Source organism: Candoia aspera, chromosome 2 (genome assembly GCF_035149785.1).
Source record: "Candoia aspera isolate rCanAsp1 chromosome 2, rCanAsp1.hap2, whole genome shotgun sequence".
NCBI classification, from domain to species: domain Eukaryota; kingdom Metazoa; phylum Chordata; class Lepidosauria; order Squamata; family Boidae; genus Candoia; species Candoia aspera.
This window is the reverse complement of record NC_086154.1, coordinates 108,191,889-108,214,124: the sequence shown is the minus strand read 5'-3', so window position 1 is coordinate 108,214,124 and position 22,236 is coordinate 108,191,889. Positions and strand designations below refer to the sequence as shown.

Genomic DNA, 22,236 nt, shown 5'->3' with positions numbered 1-22,236 from the left:
GGCCATGTGGGTTAGATCTAAAAAGATCTGGGGTTCATCAGTACAGATTCGGTTACAGATTGCCTATCTCCTTGTCTAAAGGAAGTAACTACGTCTCTGTCTAGACCTGATGGGGAACTGGAAGACCATAAAATTTTGCAAAATAACAAAATCTTCAAGGCACTATTTCTCACTTCAGTGCACTTGTTACCAGGGGGTTTGTTAACAATCCGAGCACCAGGCATTTTATTAAGAAATCAAGTGCAGGCATGCCTTCTCAGAGTTTTGCTTGATTCCACTGGACATAAGCTTTTGCCACTCATTAATTCAGTGCTGACACAGCCAGATTTTGCACTACCATGACCACCCAATTTGAATTTATATGACTTTTTTCTATAGCTTTCCCCACAACACAGAATTTTTCAATGTACATCCAAAAGACTTGTGAAGTGCAAACCAAGGTTCAGCCTGCAAGACTATTCAGTTTTTTGGGAATCAATTCCACTGAACAGAATTTGGATTAAGGATAATGACTTGCTCAAGGTTGTTCTTCTCTGAAGTTCCAAGTAAGGACCTTAACTTGCTTGTGCAACTACACATCAATACAAACAAATTCTTCTTCTGAATTGCATTAATATTTTATTACAGTAGAGTCTTAGGAATATTATACAGAAGATTTCTAATGGGAGGGATGAGTCTTACATTCTAGAATGCAGCAGGAGATGTTTCTGTACATCAGCAGGTAGGACCAACTAAGAACAAGATGATTTCTATCCTGTTCCATTTCCATATTCAGAAGAACTGCAACTGCAGCACTGCTGATGGGTCAATGTCCTGCATGTACTGTTGGAGGTTAGCTGAGAAAGCAGAAAACAGTTGTATGCTTCTGGAGAGAAAAATTAGTAAGGCTATTTAGGAACACTGTGGTTTCTGCAGATTAAAACCACTGTCACATTCTGCCTTACTGTAGGACTAGTCCTGCAAATCTATATTGGGGGTATCTCCCACTACCACCAATATGCAGTTCTGGGATCTCAGCACCAAAAGGAATATGGTATCTTCCAAACAGCAAGAGGAGGAGCATCTTCCCTGTCCATCTCACCTGGTTCATCAGGGTAAACTGACAGGAGCCTCTAGGACAAATGGAAACTTCCTAAGGATGGAATGCATTGCAACAGCTCCAGCAGTGGCCCATTGCATGGCTTCTCTCTATGGGGAGCCATTCTTGGCATACCTTGCAGCTTGAGGTTGAACTATTTTTGGTTCAGCAGCTCTAATCAAGAAAAAAAGATGACTAAGGAGGATAGGGATGAGCACACATTACTGGCATTCTCCCAGGTTTCTACTTGTGTCAGAGTTGTTCTTTAATTTTGGCAGCTCAGAGCCTGCCTGATCTGAATCCCCTAGATTCTCAGACCTCTGGTAGAACAATCACACTCAGCTAGGTATGATTTTAAGTAGTTATGCAGGAAGCAACAGTACAATCTGTTTTTGAAAGGCATGAATCCACTTATCATGGTTCTTCCCATACAATTCATCTCTTTGAGGAAATGTGTTACCTCAGATAGTTTTTTTGTTTTTTGGTGCCTTCAAGTCAGTGTTGACTCCTGGAGACTGCTTAGACAAGTCCCTGAAGTTTTATTGGCAAGATTTTAGAAGTGGTTTGCCATTGCTTCCTTCCTAGGGCTGAAAGAAAGTGACTGGCCCAAGGTCCCCCAGCTGGGTTCGTGCCTATGTCAGGACTAGAACTCACAGTCTCCCAGTTTCTAGCCTGGTACCTTAATTACTACACCAAACTGGCTCTTAAATTAATTCTAACTGTAGTAATGTGAATGGAGATGAAGTTATGGGTCTATTTCTAATCATACTTCAATTAAACTAAGTTGCTAAGTTTAATTTTAAATTAGTTTTTACAAGTGCAATCCAATTGCTAACCTACCCTACTTACCCCACCATATCCTACTCTATCTCATCCTCTTCCCATGTCCAATTGCCTCCACTTCTAAGGTCATTTGCCATTGTCCTTCTCTGCACACCTGCTGCATCAGAAGAAAAGCACTATCACCCACACTCCGGGTGTTACACTGTGCAACAAACCTAATTGCCAACTCTCCTCCAGGAATGTTATTACAGGCCATGATGCAAGGACATCTGCAAGATCAAGGTTCTTTTAGCTTGATCTATGCTATTCATCTGCCAGAGTTGCCCTATGAAATGCAGTACTGTATCCGTCAGTTCCCATGCAAGAAGGTATCAGTATAAGATGGACATCAGATATGGCAATATTCAAAAGAAAACAAGCTAAAAAAGCACTAGGGAGGTGGGACAGAGCAGCACACTCTAACATGGGCGTGCATATGAAGCTGCCAGTATTCCTGCGTGTTTTTGTCTTCTAGATCTTTGCTTGTTACAGACATTCTGCAGCAACGCATCTGCCTGATTAGCCAAATATACTGAAGCGCTCTGCAGAATTAAATGCACAAAGAGCTAAAGCACTGGAGGACAGAGCTTATATATGTATCCCTATTCCTTCTTCATTTTTAGCTCTATTCACACGGAAGAAAATCTGTATGTGAAGGCTTCCATCACTGACTCAAAATGGCTACTTTTGAGCAAATGACTCTTAAGAGATACTCAGAGGAAAAGCTGTTGCATGAACATCCATCCAAAGCATCAGTTTTGCTCTCTCTGCTTAAATCAATATGAAGTGTTGTTTGAATTATACTAGAAGGGTTGTCATATAATGTGGTATGAAATCAAGAGCAACAGGTTCCTGAATAGCTACTGAGTGTCAAGAGTGCAGTTGTGACTATATAGCAACCTTAACTCAGCTCAGAAAAACTAAGTAAGGTTGGACCTGATCAGTACGTGGATGGGAGACCACCAGGAAGTCACAAGGTTGTAGGCTAGACTGGGAAGTTGAAAAAAGATTCTGAAATAAAGCAATGTCGCAATAGTTCCATGTTGTTGCCAAGAAAACAATAAGGATGAGTCTAGGCCAGTGTTCTCAGCCTTAGCAACTTTAAGATATGTGGACTTCAACTCCCAGAATTTCCCAGCCAGCATGCAAGATGAAGATGTAAGACCAGCAATAACTTAATGTCAGTATTGTATGTTTAAACAAGCCAATGTTCCCCAGTTTGTTGCCCCCCCCACAATGTGTGAGATACAGTTCCAATAATTCTTAGCCAAGATAGCTAACACCATATTGAGTGTGGAGGAAAGGTGTTAGAGCCCAGCATATCTGGAGAGCACTGAGTTAACAAAGGTTGGGCTGACCAGATCATATGCAGAGGACAAATGAAATGATGTGTGTGTGTGTGTTTCTTATAAACCAGAAAAAGCTGTAAGGCAAGATCACAGTTCTTTGCCTACCCCTTTGCTTTTTGAATGGGTACCAACAACCCAGCTTTAATTTACCTCTTGTCCTAGAGAAACTGGTAACAAGGAAGCTTGTGCAAAATTCTTCCGAAGAAGGATATAATAAAAACTGTGTAAATGAAATCTTTTTTTTTCCTGATTAGTCAAATAAGCTGTGTTCTCCTTTTACTTGATTATTAGTGGTTGGTTACCAAAGTAGCCTGCCTCTTGGATTCCTCCAAATCAACTTGAAACAATCATAATCATACTCTATCATTCAGTCTTTCAAATTTACCCTTACATGTTTTCTTACGCATCTTTGCAACTACTACATAGGTTAGCAATTATTTTTTTTAATATTTTTATTGTTGAGATAGTGAAATACAAAAGAAAAAAAGATAAAACAAAAGATCAGCTACTGAATATAGATAAAATCATTATGAAAAGACTTTCTAGAAACATATTCTCCCCTTCCCTTCCATCTGTTTCCCCGAACGCCAACCACAATTTGAATATCTATACTTTACATTGAATGTTGAAGTGTGTTGCTGGTTTCTGTTTAGGTCCTAGAAACTGTACTCCAAGGGTCTACATTTGCCTCGCTATGTAATATGCTGTATATAAGGGAGCCATTCCTGCTTGAATATTCTCCAGTTTTAGCCTCCCAATCTAATATCGGCAAGATTTCTCTTTTCCAATGTTATGCCAAGTTATTGCGTTGTGCCAATATTGTGCCAAGTTTGTTCTTGCAGCTGTCAACATATATCTTAGCAAAAGCCATTATTTCTTCATTTACAAAGAGGGTGCTGGTACAAAGACTTTAGCCCAGCCAGTGCCTATAAACTCACTTTTCCCAATTTCTTGCCTCAGAGCCCAGATTCTTCTCTTTTTACCTCCAGAGGTATGTCATCCACAGGGGATTTTCTTAGTTCACAGTTTTTGTTTTTTTCCAGTGATTGAAAAACCTCCACCAAGTGTAACACCTACCAGAAAACATACCCACTGGCTTTACAGACCAAAATTACTAGTATATTCTTAATTAAAAAAAAGAAAAAAAAGCTACAGTGTGTATGAAGCAAACATCTACCCCAAATGGAAGTGATATCAGAAATTTGGGAACTGGGAGGCATGACCTGGTACTTTAAGATAATTTGTTGTTGTCCATCTCATTATACATGCAGATTATGTGATTCTGAAATGTCCCTGTGGAATAGTCATGATGTGCTTTGAAATACAGTAAAGCACACTGTTAAAGAAAAAACTTACCATCATGTACCCCTTACAGTTAAAGGTTCAATGCAAATCGATAACTATGATTTTAGTTTTTTTAAAATATATTTTGTCGAGATTCTATATAAAGCTGCATTTTGCTACCACTATAAATCACCTAGATTGAAAGTTCACCTACCTGGTTGATTCCATTGTCATTGGCTTCAATCTTTTTCTGCATCTGCATCATTTGCCACATGTCAGATACAGCTGTGCCGGATCCACTTTTGGTCTTCTCTATCAATTCAGTCCCCGAAGGAAGCCTCTCTAGTCCAGCAATGTGCTTTTCAAACCCTTTGAGCTGTTTCCCCATTCCTTTCACTTTATCCTGCACTCCCTGAGCTTGATCTTGCACTCCATGGACTTCATCTTGTATTCCCTGAATTTGATTTTGCACTCCATGGACTTGATCTTCTACTCCTTTGACATGATCTAATACTCCCTGGACCTGGCCTCCCATACCTTTAATCTGACCTTTCATGCCATGGAGATTGGTCTCCATCAGCTTTAGTTTCTTTTCCAAGTCAGCAAGCTGAGCATCTGGTTCTGCTCCCAAAATGTCCTCCTTCTGTTTTAGGAATGCCTCTTGACCCAGTAAATCACTGGGTCCTTCCTCAACTGCAGCAGAAAGCAATTCTGGCTTGGTTGGAGGACCTCTGTCCGCCTTCACGTCCGCTTTGATATCTTGAATGTTGAGGTAACTGATGATAGCGTGGAGGAGAGCATGGAGGGCATTGAAATTGATGATGCCAATCTCCGGAGTCCCTATGGAGAGATCCACCAGTTCATACAATGTCACTTTGACAGACATTTTGGTAACAAATTCTGAGTGGGACAACTGCTTGAAAATTTCTTTGAAAAATAAATAAAGAAAATCTGCTTTTAGTGCAACTATATAAATCTGTGCTCATATATTGACTCTCAGAAAATATAACGTTCTGGTTAGGAAAGCAGTTCCATCACTAAAGCTTCTTTTTTCTTCAGAAGAAGGATACTTTTCTGCAGCAGCAGCAGCAGCAAAAAAAAAGAACAAGTTCACATCCTAAAAAAGCAATTCTAGGACTATTATTACGATGGTTTTTCTCTAATATCTCCTATTCTTTCCTGTTCTTTCACTAATGAGATCCCATTTATGGAAGCCTTTTCAAGCTCCTGTTAGTTAAAGCCGGGATAAAATAGGGCGTCTCTCGGCCTCTCTGCGAATGGAATCTTCTCCGCCGTACAATCCAGCCCCGTTCCAGTTCTCACATTCCGTTGCTGGCGTAACAAACCTCCCAGTTCGAGGATTCGCCGCCGCATCTGCCCATGTGCTTTTGTTTACACCGTCGCCCGCTGATTGATGCACTTCGGCATTCCTGGTTGCTAGGCAACGTTGCAAGGTTACCCGTTTGATTTCACGGCGTGCTGAGCCGCGAGAAGTAGTTCCTTTCGCGCAAAGGCGCCAAGAAGCGCCCCGTTCGGAATCGAAGTGTTAATGTGAGCTGTTCAGCTTCTTGTTTAGTTTCCCCTATCACGGCAGCAATCATTTCCGAGAAAAAGATTCAGCCAAGATTAAATGTGGACACACAATCACATACAAATGTAAAGTTTACAGTATGATATATCCAACATATGATCAAAGGGGCTTTATTTTCCCTGCCAGAACGGTGTTAAAACACTGTAGATTGATGCTAACCCTAGGTCAACCCAAAGATATTCTATAGCAGTGTTTCTCAACCTCAGCAACTTCAAGATGCATGGACTTCAACTCCCAGAATTGCTCAACTCCCAGAATTCCCCAGCCATTCTGGGAGTTGAAGTCCATGCATCTTAAAGCTGCTGAGGTTGAGAAATACTACAGTCCCATCCTCACACCCCACCAACTGCAGAAGGAACATGCTCGGTAATTATTTTCTTATGCTATGATGTTGCCTTTGTCTAATCCTCAGTGCCCAGCTGAGGCAGCTTAAAGTGGACTTTAACTACTCCAGTTCTGTTTTTTGTTTTGTTTTGTTTTCTCCTGACACACTGCATGCTCTTGACATGATCTGATGCTTCATCCATAATGTGGTTGCTGGCACAGTTGGGAGTCACATCTGCCCAGCACCAATTGGTCATTTTAGGCTGCTGTGGGCATACTCCCACCTGTCTAGCTGCTGGGACCACATGCCTGGTTTCCATAGAGCACTGTTTCTCAACCATGGCCACTTGAAGATGTGTGGACTTCAACTCCCAGAATTCCCCAGCCAGCATGCAAGGTTGAGAAACACAGCCATAGAGGCATCTGCCTGTACAGTGAATGAATGGTGCTTTTCAAGGTGCTTGACTTTGCTATGCCCATGCTGAAGACAAGGTTCTTTAGGAAAGAGAGCTGGGTTGTGGCACTTGCCTGCTGCTGTCCAGTCACCAGTGGGTGCATTGAAGTTTTCCCATTGGTTCTGCTTTGAAGGGGCTTCCCATGTCCATTTTTAAAACTGTTTTTATTACTTGAGAGAAGTGGCATCATTTCGCTGCTCTTTTCTGGCTCCCTGGCCATAGGCTACCTCTGGATCCTGCTGGCTGGGAGGAAAGAACCAGGCCCACGGCCAACACTGCCATCCCCGTCTGGCAAAGTCAAGGGTGGAGCTTGTTCATTATGCATCACTCCCTCCTGCTTCACTCTGCCCCTCTGCCCTGTCAGCCAGGATAGGTCCAACCCTAAATTTCGCATTTGTGCAGAAGAGCACTAGGCTGCCTCTCTGTGCTGGCAACTTGTTGGTTAAGCAACTTGACAGGGGTGCCATTTCAAGCATCCACTACTGTCACTCAACCCTGCTGCTCCCCGCATTAGGGAGCAGGGTGAGTGGTGGTTTTCCTACTGGCAGAGGATGTTTGCTGGGAGGGGAAATGAAGCCAAAGAACCCCCTCCCCCTTTGCCATATCTTACCAGTGTCCACCACTGCCCTGTATTAAAATTGCAAGGGCAGCTCCAGTTGCAGGCTCATTACTAGGGCAGGATTGGGCTGGGCAGGTGGGGCAGCAGGTGCTATGCTGGCATTCTTTTCTGCTGGGTCGCGGACCAGCAGCAAGGACTTTACAACAGCCATCAGGGTGTTCCCCTAGAAAAGACTGCCCTGCCAGATAAAGGCTCTTCCTCCTTTCTCCAACAAAGCTTCTTGCTTCAGGCAAAATTAAGTTGTCCTTGGAACACACTTATTAGAACTACCTGTCAAGGGCTTCTGAATGCATAACCACTTGAGGGTCTCATGAAGTACCAGAAAGCTTTGGATGTAGCCACCCCTGAGGCCCCCAAACAGGGGCATCTGCAAAGGGGGGGTGTCAAGAAAAGTGAGGATGACAGCTGCAAAAGAACAATCAAAGCCCCACCCATGTTATATGCAATGTGTGTAAAAAAGGAGATGCATCTTTGATTGTGCAGTTGTGGCTGCCATCTTGACTTTTTTGACCCCCTGCCAGATGCTCCAGCTCGCAACATTAATTGTAATTTCCCAGCATTACAAATCATACTATGCCAATAAATATATTGAATATAGAACAGGAGAATACTACTGCTTATATTTTATTAAATGTAAATGAAATATATTCACATTTAGTCCTTATCTGGGCAGATCTACTACATTCCTCTTTAAAGCCAATGAGTAACTATGAAGGGCCAACCAGTGGAGGCAGGATGAAAGAGAGAATACCTATTATTGGGACTCAGAAAGTTTCTCTGCAATCTGCTCATATGATTGCATGTCTTTATTCTGAAAATATAGATTAGAATCTTACATCAAATTAACTTTTCCAACAGTTATCAATATATTTTAAAATTATCGGGTTCAGATAGCTGAATACAGATGTAAAGCATGCTTCTCCCCCCCCCCACATCTTCAAGAATGTCCCTCTATTTATTTATTTATTTATTTAATCAAATTTATCACCGCCCCTCTCCCCCACAAGGAGGGACTCTGGGTGGTTCACAATAAAAACACTTAACCATCATATAATGTCAATAATATACAATAATATCAATAATATAAAAATATAAATATGTTAAAATTTAACCTAACTACTATAACATACTGGTCATTGTGTGCTTTGGTTTAGATGTAATATGTGGTGCTAACACAGTCATTGTGCTTTGTAAACAATGTTTTATGATTTAGTGCATGGTTTAATGCAGGGTTTCTCAACCTTAGCAACTTGAAGATGTGTGGACTTCAACTCCCAGAATTCCCCAGCCAGCAAGCTGGGTTGAAGTCCACACATCTTAAAGTTGCTAAGATTGAGAATCCCTGATTTAGTGTGTTGTATGAACCTAGCAAAATGAAGCTTATTTAACATAGCATAGTTAAACAAACCAACACAGTATATGAACCCAGTTATTGGGTCTCCAAAATACTGTTCGAAACTTGAAAGTTTGCGTTGTAATTTCTCCTGACTTCTGTTCATTGCCATACCTCCCCCTCTTCACCTCCAGAGGAAGGTATTTGATGACATACATCTCTTCAGCACATATGCCACTTTCAGGATGATTCCATGCTGTAATTCTCAACATGGCTCAGCACAGCAATGCTATACAAAAAAATGGAGCAGAGGCAGGGAGGTATCAGTGAACAAGAGAGAAATTGAATTGGTTATTTGTGGAAAATGTGGTTGGAAATTAGGAAATATGCATAAAGAAGGGAGGGTTAAGATAATGCTAGTTTTTTGTCTCCCTTGGACATTTGAGGGTGAATGAAAAAGTAATGTGTGATCAGAAACTGAGCTCTGATTTAATGCTTCATTTCTGAACAAGTGGAGACAAACAAATCTTTTTTTTTCTTGCTGTGCATCTGGGATTAATCTCTCTTTTTTAGAAATATAGAAAAGGATCTGCTTAAAGATGCCAGTAACTAACATGCAAATAAAAATCTCTCTTTGGGATTTTTAGCCTGCCTTTATTGTAGTCAACTTAAGGCAGCATACATTCTTAATATTCCCTCCTCCTATTTTCCCCACAACAACCCTGTGAGGTAGTTTGGGTTGGGAGAGAATGACTGGCCCAAAGTCACCCAGTTAACACAGTCTGGGCTTTACTCTGTTTTTTAAGAGCAGCCTGCCAAATTTAGCAGGTAAATATCTCTATCATTAATCTTTAAAGTATTATGCACCCTCACTTAGGCACTCCAATAGATTCACTTCTGAGTAAATATGCATAGGCTCAGGCTTTTTTGTTCTTCTGGGGAAAAAAACATGAAAAAACATTGCAAGAAGTATGTATACATTATATGTTGAACAATGAACAAACGCAACACAGAATCAATTTGGAACAACTTTATTTGTTTAGTCATATAACTAACTATTCTATAATTGTATACTGTCTACTTATGCAGGGTCAGCATCTTGTTGCTGGAAAAAAAAATTAGATTTTGTGCAGATTTTCTAACCTATAATTGGATATCCTGGTCGTAAGATGAGGAAGAGTGGCGACTGCCTTCCGTACTTCCCACTGAAGCCAGACATACTCTCACACCAGAAACTATCCCAAAGGATAGATACTTTACCACTTGGCAGACATATATTAGGATCTACTTCTGTTTTAATAACAGAAGTTGTGTTATTACTGTGTCATTAATTGCGTTATTATGTCATTGCTGTTTATGTTGTTATTCATTAGGGTGGGGTTGTTGGCTTTTACTCTTTTCGCTGCCTGGAGTTGTGATTGCAAGATGGGTGGCTATATATAGTGATGTGGTAAATACATAAATTCATGCTGAATATTTGTTTCTTAATGAGAAGGAAGTCCTGCTGAATTCTGAGAGAATTCAGTGGGGTGGTATCTCCCAAATCACGGTACAGTGGATGATCAAGAGGATTTCTTTGCCAAATTTGCCACTCCTCCTAAGTGTCCATCAGGGCAGCAGTGTTCTACTTCTAGCCTAATTGCACTGTAGAGGAGCTGAAGCGACTTGCTATATATAGCATGTCAAGGGACCAGGGTGTGCATTTAAAGGGATGCTGCGCAGATAGCCACCGTGATGCTCTTGGAGCTGAGAAGCAGCAGAACCAGAAGGAAACATAAAGTTCTGTGTATTTCCCGAAATCATCAGTATAGACATCTGTACGGCTTTACTTTTTTCTGAACCAAGTTGAAGATTCTATGGCCACGGTGGAACCCTTGTGAGAGGCAGTAAAGTACAATAGACGTGTTGGCTTGGACCCCTTAGGGTGGCATTCTAATGCATCTGGAGGGCAGCCATTTGGAAAGGAAAGCTGCTTTTGAGTATCAGAGTACTATGGGGAAACAAACTCTCGTTTCCTATTTGTATTCTGCTCCTTTGACACACGCCCCCCACTCCTGTTTTTCTGAGCCCTATACCAGCCAAAGGGAACTTATTTTGACCCTTAATTGGAAGTCACAGGTAGGACTTCCACTTAAGGGGAAGCATGGGTAGGACTGAGTTGGAAGCAGTCTGTGACATAATTATCTGGTTCCATGAAACCCAATGCTTAAATCAGCATCAAAACACCAGGACTCCCAAGATGCCTGCAGATGGCAGCACACCACATGAAACAGAGCACAGAGACAGACGCTAATGCTCTTACCGGATGAAACAAACTCTGAGTCTCCTCTTGTTCACACATTTCACCCTTGCCCTGATAAGGTTGTAGTCAGCCTCACAGTCTACAGGAGGGGGGGCACACAACCTGAGGCCCAGGGCTGCCCTGACTCCTTAAAGACCTCCAAGAGGTCTTTAATCTCCAAAGGACCTCCAAGAGGTACCACCAGCTGAAGATGAAAATTAAGTCTTAAATACACGAGGAACAATCAAAGTATCTTTATATAATTTAGTTCAGCGACTTTTGTCCTGCCTTACTTCTTACTTCATTGTAAGTTATTCTTGCAATGGCTCCTTGGTTACATTCTGTGGGTATGTGATGCCGAGATTTTACAAAAGTTTCCAACTTCTTCCTGTGTGCCTGCCAGTATGTTAAGAATAGGTGAGAAATGCTATGTTCTAAATTACTTTTGCAGATCTGAGAAGAACCTATCTGTGGGTGTGGTTAATGTTTCAATTCTGAATTTATTTTCAAAGGAATAAAATGTGTATTTCATAGTGGGCATCTCATCATAGAAAGATTTCCCCCCTCAGATTCTTCTACATGTTTTGAATTCAGTAATGAAACTTAGCCCTCACCTTCTCTGATAAGACTTGGCCAGAAGTAATTAAATTGTTGATTTTTTTGAGTAAGTTCTTCATATGTTACAATCCTTCTTACACATTGAGCCTGGATTCTTGGACAAGTTTGCTTTGGGTATCAATAGGTTGCAGAATCTTGTACCACACTGTTGTGAGAAGCATGAACTGACCAGATTACAGCCAGCCCGAGTTTCTGCTCTTGGGTGCAATTCTTCCAGTTTTAAGAATCTAGCAATCATTTAAAATGTTCAACAATAAGGTGAATAGGAATTTTAGAGTTCTACCTAGTTTTGAAATGGAGAGAAAATTTTGCAGTTTTCTAAGAATTCTCCATCTTGCAGAAGTGCATGAGAATACATTATAAGCTTCTTGATATTCCCCCAATGTATTTTGACTTCAGGACTTCATGGATAACACATAGATTCAGAAAATGTGCTGTGCAGGCTAAAAACAATGCCTGAGGATTTTCAGCTTCCATCCTAATTTTCACACAGTGCTATTTCAGACTTGGGTTATATTTACTGATCCTCTATATTTACAGAGGAAAGATATACCATGCCCATTCTAGCTGTAGAACAAAATCCTACAAAGGCAAATTTTGCTCTGCTGCCAATGAGATCAATTAATCCTTTTTGTCACTCCTCTTCTGACTTTGAACTCTTTTCAAGAAAGAGCGTTTGCAAGATCTTTCTGTTGCAAGTAATAGTCGCTACAATTGTCCTTATGACTCCTCGCTATACTTTTCTTTCAATATGTTTTCACATCCCATATGGCAGAATCTGGAATTATACAGAGATTAATTTTTGGTCACATTTCAAAAGTAGTAATGTGGGCAGCAAAACAGAACAGATGCCTCTGTGGCTTCAAATGTACCAGTTCCTTTTCACATTCCTCTTATTATTAGGCAGTCTTACAGGAAATAAATAAATGGTTGGAGGGATCATGAGGAAAACTTGCAGGGTTGGGTTGATGTCCCCTAGAAACATTCGGACCACAAGAGACCCTTATTGGATGCTGTGGTGAATCTTCAGTAAAGCATATTAAAAAAACAAACTTTGTTCTTGACTGGTGTTCTGTCATCTTCAGCAGGCACCATAAAATCTGATTTATATCAATACTTTCCTGCTGCATTCTCACTTCCTGTATTGTCACAAAGCCTTTTATTTTGCTGCAACTTACACCATCATAGCAGCTTCACTTGTTCCACCTTCTCTTCACCCTCCTCCATCCACTTGATTCAAAGTCTGCTTCCTCCCAATTTACAAGACCCTTTTGGTCCTCCTAGCAGGGCCGCAACTAGGGTCTGTGTCACCCGGGGCAAATATGGATTCCACGCTCATTTTGGCGCCCCCCTGCACTCATTTTGGCACCCCCCAGCACGGTGCCCAGGACACATGTCCCGCTTGCCCCCCACCCCTGTTGCGGCCCTGACTCCTAGCTCCAATGTTCCCTGGGACAAAGCTGGGGCAAAGGAAATTATGCTTGATGAATGCAAGGGGCAGGTAGCTTCTGTGGGCCCCCCTCTGGTTGGCCAGAAGTTGCAAATTACTGTCAGTATTAACAATGACAGTCTAAGTGGGTTAAAGCCGCATAGCTGATAAATTGCCTGTCCCATTAAAAACCTGACGCAAGATCTGCAGAAGGCCTTTCAGAAGATAACCCCCATTGCTCACAAAAGCTATCAGGCGTGTGGGAGAGGACTTTCTCCCCCATCACTCATGGACTTCCTTGAGAGGTGCTTTAAGCTCCAGTCCATACTCTTGGGAAATCTGTAAAAAGGCATCTTTTTGCCAGGCTTTTACTGGTCCTTTTATTATTCATGTTTTAACTAATTTGTTCTTACTTTTTATACTTTGAATTTCCCAATTGTTGTTTTAAACTGTAAGTTGTCCCCAGTGTTTTTTCAATAGTAAGGTGACAGATAAATCAATTAATCAATGTGACACTCTAAAGAGGAGGATCTCATTTAATATCATGAAGTTCAACATTATTTAACTGCACTAACCCAGACCCTGCAAAGAAGAGAATATTCAAGATAGATAACTGCATACCCATTTGAATGGAGACCCTAAGGACAGGACATGAAAATAGGTGGGCCATAAGGATTTGGCTCCTCCCCCTCAATTTATACAAATGTCTGACTGCCCTGCCCTATTTGTAGGTTCTTCCATTCCAAAATTGAAGAGACAAAGTGCTTGCATACATATTTATTAGAATATATTTGAAAAGTTCAAAAGTTCCTAGCAGCAATCATATAAAATTGAGAGCAGGCTGCAATAATTAGGCTTGATATATGCTGGACTCATACTGTAAGAACGTCTACCAGTCCCTCTCTAGTTTGGAGGACTAATAACTGAACATGTGGACACAGCAGTAACTTTTCATATTACCCACTGCATCATCAGGCTTCAAAAATGTGAAATCATTTCACAGAGGTTAAGCATTACAAGATTATTCTGAATATAACATCTCCCCTTCATTTATGAAACTACTTTTAGAAGCAAAGTGTCATGATGCACCCAAAGGAGATGAAGTACTTCAAACTTCAGATTTAAGTGGAGAAGTGGCACTATAGAACAAGGTGTAAAACTAGCATTACATGAAATAGGCCAGTTGAACTGCGTCTAGTTCCACAAAGACAATGGGCACTGTACTAGATAGAAAATAATTTCATTTTAGAGCTTTTCTGCATGATCTAATTTTTAATTTTGCTTTGCATTGAATACATATAGCCCACAGACAATGGACAACCTCACTTATTGTGTTGGATCTAAACTGTATTTTAACATGCACTTGTTGGCTATGAATTTCTTATGTATGTGTCACCATATGTTTTCCTTCAAGTTAGCACTTGCATTGTTGAAGCACTGAGTTTTATGAACTCAGTATCTTGCACTTTGGAAAATGAAGCATAATACTCAGAGTACTATTATATTTGTTGTTTTGGAAAGTTGTTACCAATTACAGTCTCTTTGGTGTTAATTAAAATACAGCGGCCCATCTTCTCTTCAAAATGATTAATATTTAATTTTTCAGAAGCCCTATGGTTTTGCTCTCTCGCTGAATCTTGGGTCTTATTTGGTACTGTGTTGTCCATGACCAATTCTCCCATGAGCCAGAGTATTTCAGAAAGCAAAATTACAACTTATCTCACCTTCTCCCACAACCTCAGCTTAAGGGAGTTTAATTAGCTACAAATTTAATTAAAGTGCTCCCCCCCTTTATAAAGTGTAGCACAAAAGCAAGACAGAAATGAAGTATGAAGGAGAGAAAATGTTTGTACTACTAAAGTCCTAGTTATGAATTTGAATAAAGCTATTTTAAATATCTGATTAAAAAGTCAAGAAACCATTTCCTCATAAACACTCTAATTATCAGACCACCAGCTACATTTACAATCCAAACTCTGTCTCAAGCCTTGCCACTGCAGCTCTGGTAACTGTTTAAAATAGGAACTTGCACTCAGTTTTGAGGATAATAAAATTTTAGGAAGGAGATACCAGGAAAGATAAAATCATAAACAGAAGATGTGGTTGCTGTAAGAGATTGAGGTCTCCAATATTATGGGAGAATTATGACATCTAAAAGCAAGCTCCTTAAAAAGCTATGAACAAAAGAATTGGTTCAAAAGATAACTTAATAAGAGACAGAATCTTCCCATAAATTCAGGGTGATGTAACAGGGCAAGTATTCCTTATTTATCTCTATTTAAGACCAAGATAAAAAAAGTCCCACCAGTTTAAAAGCAAATAGATTTCTCTGCTTAATGACGACATATTTATACTATCTCACAAAAGATAAATGCCATGCCTGACTTATGTTACTTTAATCCTAACCAGTCATCACTCTTGCCCTGGATCCTGTGACTTGGACTTCATGGCCCTGCCAATTTGTTTAAAGCAGATCAAAATCCCAAATATTGTTTTAATGCTTCAGCATAACATTGCATAGATCTTCATTTTTGCTCTCCCAAGAATATATATAGATGGCTTTGATTGTTGTAAAACTGGTAATTAACATGCAGCATAAAACTCCACTTCCTTGAGTTTAGAAGAAAAATCACATTTTGGACTTAAAAACCTACAGTTCAGCCAGTGCTATTTACCCTTAAAAAGTACAGAGTTAACATCAGAAGTGTTTTTAACTTTGAATCCAAGCCCAACCCATGAAAATCATAGCAATGGATTAAACATGGCTTTTCTCAAACACTCAGTATTTATGATTTATGAGACTATCTCAAAATATTGCTTTTTACCTCAGAAGGCTCTGCAGTCAGTATGAGACCAAAAGGTAGCTAAGTTGATGCTGGCATATATAAACAAAGGGATTGGCTTGCTGAACTGCCAAGACCTTTCCTGGATTTAAAGTCTCCTTTGTCCCCCAATATGGATTGAAAGGTATTTAAATATGCTTTGATGGATGGAAAAAATATAAGGCAAATTAAGGACAGTTCCTTTTTCTTAATAATAAATGAAGAAAGGATGCTACATAATCTTATCTATATTATCTATTTTTGATTCAAGCAGTGAGACAATCTGAGAGATTCCATATGAGTTGTCCTTGGTTAATCTGTCTGGAAGACCATGCCTGATCTGTTCTGGCAATCACCGATGTGAATTAAAATCATCATTCCACAGTTAAGGCACTTAAACTCCATTAGTTGTGCCAGCATATATTGCTTGTGAAGCTGGGGTAATAGTTCTGTACTTTCAGCATGCTATTATTAGCTGTTCACCATTGCTACAGCTGTGCTTTTGATATAGGTTAGTTAATTAAATGCTCTTTAGCCTCATATTTACTCATATGTTTTGGGACTAGGTTGGCTATAGCAAAGAAGAACCTTTTTCTTCCTTTCTTTAAAGCAGGAATATGACAGCAGGATACATGATCTATAACTGTAAAGCACTGAACAATATTTCCATGATCATGAAGACTCAGGCAGAAATACATGCTCTAATATCATTAAGTGATTAACAGTGTTAATGAGATAGTAATAACAATAATAATGGGTTGATTAATAACAGTATTAATGAGATAAGAAACAGTTGATTTATGCCCTGCCCAGTATTAAAACACTCAGAGCAATACCTGTAAAAATTCTGTCACAGAACATTCAGTATTCGGCTTTAATACGGTCAATGTGACTGAGAAATGTTTTGTCTAAGGGGCTGAGATATGAAGAGCTGTATGAGCAAATCAGCCATCTGGACTATGACAAAAAATGAGGGTTGCATGTGTACTTTTTAGATTTTTGATGTAATAACAATATTAATGAGAAAAGATGCAAAAATGCATCAAGAATTTCTAGAAGCAAGTCTTCCCATTCTTTCAATCATTACATGCTGGAGCCAGGTACCCTATTTTAGGCATTTCTTGTAGTGATCAAGTCTACCAAAAAACACGAGTCAAAAGGGAAATTGGCTAAACAGAAAAGACAGATAATAGCAAATTAAAAAAGAAAAAGAATTGATCAAGTGCAAGAGGCCAAAATTAACCTGGAAAGACTGCTCTTTCCAGAATGGCTAGAAGAACAGCAAGACAAGGAGAACTAGGAAATTAAAGAACTGTGGCAAGATCTCAGCATGTGTGTGTTTCCTCCAATGCATGTCAAAATAATGACAGGAAAAACAGTCCCAATACAATGCCTCTAATTAAAGTGTCCAAAGGTACAGGATATCAGAGCAGATATAGGAACCAATGAACCCCAAAAGAAGTAAAACACAGCCAATCCAAAAAAATTATATTCAGGAGCTGAATAAAATTTGGCCTAGCTTAGGCTCTATCTGCATTGTGGATAACATCAGGCTGGGCTTTCTTTCTCCTCAGTCTCACCTCTTACCTCCCTGTCACCTGTACCCAATCTACTGCAACAGCAGGTTTGGGTTGTTGGTCCATGCAGATAAGTATGATTTAGACTTTTTCAAACAAAATAGAAGTTGAAATAAAATAGCATTAATGATGGATGGCTTCACGGACTTTTCTGAAGAAAATAATGCCCTTATATTTTACAAAATTCAAGATCTATTCAGTGGAATGGGGAAAACATGCTGCTCTTTTGCTACCATACAGTCAGGACCAGAAATATTGGAACAAGGATAACTGTTTTGGCATTTGGCCTCTGTACACCACCACATTGAAGTTGAAAGGAAACATACTCAGATGGGAGCGAAGTCAGGACTTTTGGCTGTAATTCAAGGGGTTGGACAAAAGTGGGGCACTAACCATTCAGGAAGTACCGCCAGTGGCATATACACACACACACACACACACACACACCGTTGGTGGCTCATAAGTAATGGAACAAACCAACATCATTACAAACATAAGGATAGCCTTTAATACCTGGACGAAAACCCTTTGCAGTCAATGGCTGCCTGAAGTCTGGAACCCATGGACATGATCAAATGCGGAGTTTCCTCCCTCGAAATGCTTTGCCAGGCCTTTACTGCAGCTGCCTTCAGCTGCTGCTTGTTTGTGGGTATTTCTGCCTTCAGTCTTGTCTTCAGTAAGTGTAAAGCATGCTCTATTGGGTTGAGATCAGGTGACTGACTTGGCCATTGAAAAACATCGCACTTCTTTGCCTTGAGAAACTTTTGGGTAGCTTTTGCTGTATGTTTTGTGTCATTATCCATCTGCAATATGAAGCGGTGTCCTATCAGTTTGGCAGCATTTGGCTGAATCTGAGCAGGAAGTATAGCCCTATACACTTCAGAATTCATCCTACTGCTTTTATCAGCAGTCAGGTCATCAGGAAACACCAGTGACCCAGTTCCATTGGCAGCCATACATGCCCATGCCATAACACTGCCTCCACCATGTTTGACAGATGATGTAGTATGCTTTGGATCATGAGCTGTTCCTTTCCTTCTCCATACTTTTCTCTTCCCATCATTCTGGTGCAAGTTAATCTTGGTTTCATCAGTCCAAAGAATCTTATTCCAGAACTGGACAGGCTTTTTTAGGTGTTTGCTGGCAAACTCTAATCTGGCCTTTCTGTTCTTGAGTGTTACCAGTGGTTTGCACCTTGTTGTGAAGCCTCTGTATTTACATTCATAAAGCCGTCTCTTGACTGTAGATGTTGACAATGACATGCCTACCTCCTCAAGACCTGGCTAGATGTTGTGAAAGGGCCCCTCTTCACCATGAGCGGAATTCTGTGGTCATCCACTTTAGTTGTCTTCCAGGCCTTTTGCTGTTGCTGAGCTTGCCAGTTTATGCCTTCTTTTTCAGGGTGTTCCAAACTGTTGCACTGGCCACTCCCAATGTTTTTGCTATCTCTCTGATGGATTTATTTTGTTTCCTCAGCCTAATGATGGCCTCCTTTACTCGCACGGACACCTCTTTGGACCTCATGTTGAGAGTTCCAGTGAACAGCTACCAAATGCAAATGTAACACTCAGAACCACCTCCAGGCCTTTTATCTACTTGATTGGTCATGGGGTACCCAAGAAACAGGCCACACCTGGCCATGCAGCTAATTGTCAGCCATTCATTCCATTACTTATGAGCCACCAATAATGGGTGTGTGTGTATGCCACTGGCTGTACTTCCTGAATGGTTAGTGCCCCACTTTTGTCAACCCCCTTGAATGACAGCTGAAAGTCCTGACTTCGCTCCCATCTGAGTGTGTTTCCTTTCAACTTCAATGTGGTGGTGTACAGAGGCCAAATGCCAAAACAGTTATTCTTGTTCCAATATTTCTGGTCCTGACTGTATATGCAATTCAGTCTTAATTTAAAAAAAACTTGGAATAGATCTGACATTAAGATCTAATTTTCTGTGCTGAAACTCTGAAGATATGCAGGGATTAAATGAGCAAATTCCAAGCACAGAAGAGACCTCTGTGGGAGAGTTGCAGAAATTCTAGGGATGAAACTTTGGCATTCTGGGGACACGTGCCAGGGGAAAAAGGAAACTGTATGGAAGCGGGTAGTTTCACTTCCAAGCCAGAAGCTAACATCTAATAAAATGCTCAAGAATCACTGCACTGGAAAACAGGCTCAATCATCCCAGCAAAGGCCTTAGTGTTAAAATACTGCAGTGAGTGTGATAGCTAACTGAGTGCTCTAAAAATCAGAGGACATGTTACTAGCGTAACCATTCTGTATCAGAGTAAAGCTGTGTATGACGTAAGACAAGACTGCTTTGATTTCTCCATATTTTCTACCTAAAATATCCCATCTTGTGCTATGCACAAACACAGAATACAAATCCCATTGAACTATAACTTTATATTTTAGCACAAACTGTAGCAACCATTATATGCAGAATTGCTCTACTTCTCTTTCAAGCAGCTAGGCAGGATTACAACATAGTTCTCTGTAACAAAAAAGAGGTAGCACATTCTACTTTTGACCACAACTTTGGAACCAGGTAGCATCATACTATGTTAACGGTGATGAAAATAAACGGATTAGCAATCATTTCACAAAAGGAAACCTTGCTGCTACCATGACGTGAAAAATGGTTCCACAGGTGGCAAGAAGGCATTGCAGCAGTGCAATAAAAATGTACTTTCTTTCATGTGACTTGAGGATATGCATGCAGAGTACATCTCAGTGAGCCTTTAAGGTCAATCCCCCAATTGCCTCTCATGATACACAAGATGTAGCGAGAGCAAAAAGCCACCACTAGTATCATTCAAACAGTTTAACCACATATTCCAATGCCTAACTGCATCCTGATCCAGTCTCCATGCAGGATTTGTGAAACTCAGCTCAAAATACTCAGCCCCATTATAATACTTAAAAAAATACACTATCAACTTTATGGCACTCTTGTCTCACGCACATATTATTTTCTCTTCTCTTTGAGGAAACAGATGGTAGAATGACAAAAAATAAATTTAATCATCCATGGTAATATTGCGGAAGAGGTAAGACATAGACTCTCCGTTGTGGATTCGGCGGATAGCTTCAGAGAGGATCAAGCTGATATCCACAGTTTTTATCTTGGGACACTGCAGTTTTTGTACTTCATGAGGAACTGTATTGGTAACCACCACCTATCAAAGTATAGTAAAAGAAAACAGCATCAAAAAGCATGGCTGAAATATCTCTTTGGAATCAATCCATGAAGAATATTATCTAAGAAAAAATCAAGCTGGGAGCTCTTTGGGATTATCAGTGGGAATCAGATTATTTGTGTATTTAAAATTTCATCATACAAGGAACCATAGCCAGATTTTAGGTTAAAGTATTTGTGATGTCCCTTGGCATAGTCTGAAATGCAGTTAACAGAATTACTGTAAGACACAGAAAATTAAAACTGAATTTGTTTTACACATAATAACAGAAAGGAAATCTATCAGTTGGATCACCAATGGGGTCATCACTGGTGCAAACAGAAGTAGAGGGCAAAATACTCAATTTACAAAACATGAATTTGATTTGACACCCTCCTCCATAGACATGATAGTCCTGATACTGTGGTGGATTTCGGTGCTGCCGCTGATTCCCAGGAAGGAGGGAGCTCATTCCAGGCAGATACAAGGATTCACAGTCCGGAGACCATTGCTGGGAAAGTTAGGAGGTTCAAGGTAGCTCCACCCTGGAGTCTCCCAGGTTATTTACCCGTAGGTCAGTTAGAGTAGCTTGAGTCTGGCAAGATTCTGTCTGTATGGTGCAAACAATAAGGAACTGGAGTTTGGATTACACTGACTCAACACCGTTCTTGGGCTGGCCCTGACATCAGTCTTGCCAGACTGAAGCTACTTTAACTGACCTAAGGGTAAATAACCTGGGAGACTCCAAGGCGGAGCTACCTTGAACCTCTTAACTTTCCTAGCAACAGTCTCCAGACTTTGAATCCTCTTATCTGCCTGGAATGCGCTCCCTCCTTCCTGGGAATCAGTGGCAGCACTGAAATCCACCACAGGTACAGACTGGGCCAACATGCAATTAAACGAGGGTAAAATAAATCTGGAAGGGTTTAGTGCATTTTTATATATGTTGTAGTTTGTGAAATGACAATTTTAAAAAAATCCTCTTCAGTAAGTATTTCCTTGAAAAGGGAACAATTTATCCTGACCAAAGAGTGGTAATTATAGCCTCTACTGCTTGACTGCAGGCACCTTAGTATAGCAGCATGGCACTCTTTACTTTCATAAGGCTAACGTTCTCTCTCAGCTCTATAATTTCCTACAATATCTGACATGTAGCTTTATGGGTAAATAACCTTTAAGTTGGGAGACAAAATGCACCACTATACACCCTCTGTACCGCTCTGTTGTATTTCCTCCTTGAAGAAATGCATCTGACTGCTGCCACTGGCAACCACTTCTTCCTCCTCCACCCACCATTAACTCAGAGAGAAAGACAACTGGGAGGCACAACATTTCTTCTGGTGAGGAAAACCACATGAAGGTCAGAAAGGACAGATTATTTGGGCAGGAAGGTACCAAAGCAGAGCACTGCATTTCCATAGTCTGGAAACATTCAGCACTGAATGATGGCTATATGGAGAACAAACTGTGCTGAAAAGG

At 40.4% G+C, this 22,236-nt stretch overlaps 2 protein-coding genes across 3 annotated transcripts in view; both read right to left on the bottom strand.

The window, feature by feature from the left end:
• The window catches only part of QRICH2 (glutamine rich 2), a 72,307-nt gene extending 66,888 nt beyond the window's left edge, over positions 1–5,419 (bottom strand). The window contains exon 1 of the mRNA XM_063292990.1: positions 4,748–5,419. Within this exon, the coding sequence (XP_063149060.1) occupies positions 4,748–5,419 (672 nt within the window). The remainder of the gene's footprint in view (positions 1–4,747) is intronic.
• Positions 5,420–13,701: 8,282 nt separating this feature from the next.
• PRPSAP1 (phosphoribosyl pyrophosphate synthetase associated protein 1) overlaps positions 13,702–22,236 on the bottom strand; it is a 33,635-nt gene continuing 25,100 nt past the window's right edge. For both annotated transcript variants that reach the window (XM_063293028.1, XM_063293026.1), the window contains one exon: positions 13,702–20,757. In XM_063293028.1, coding sequence (XP_063149098.1) covers positions 20,599–20,757 — 159 coding nt within the window. In that variant the 3' untranslated portion in view covers positions 13,702–20,598. The remainder of the gene's footprint in view (positions 20,758–22,236) is intronic.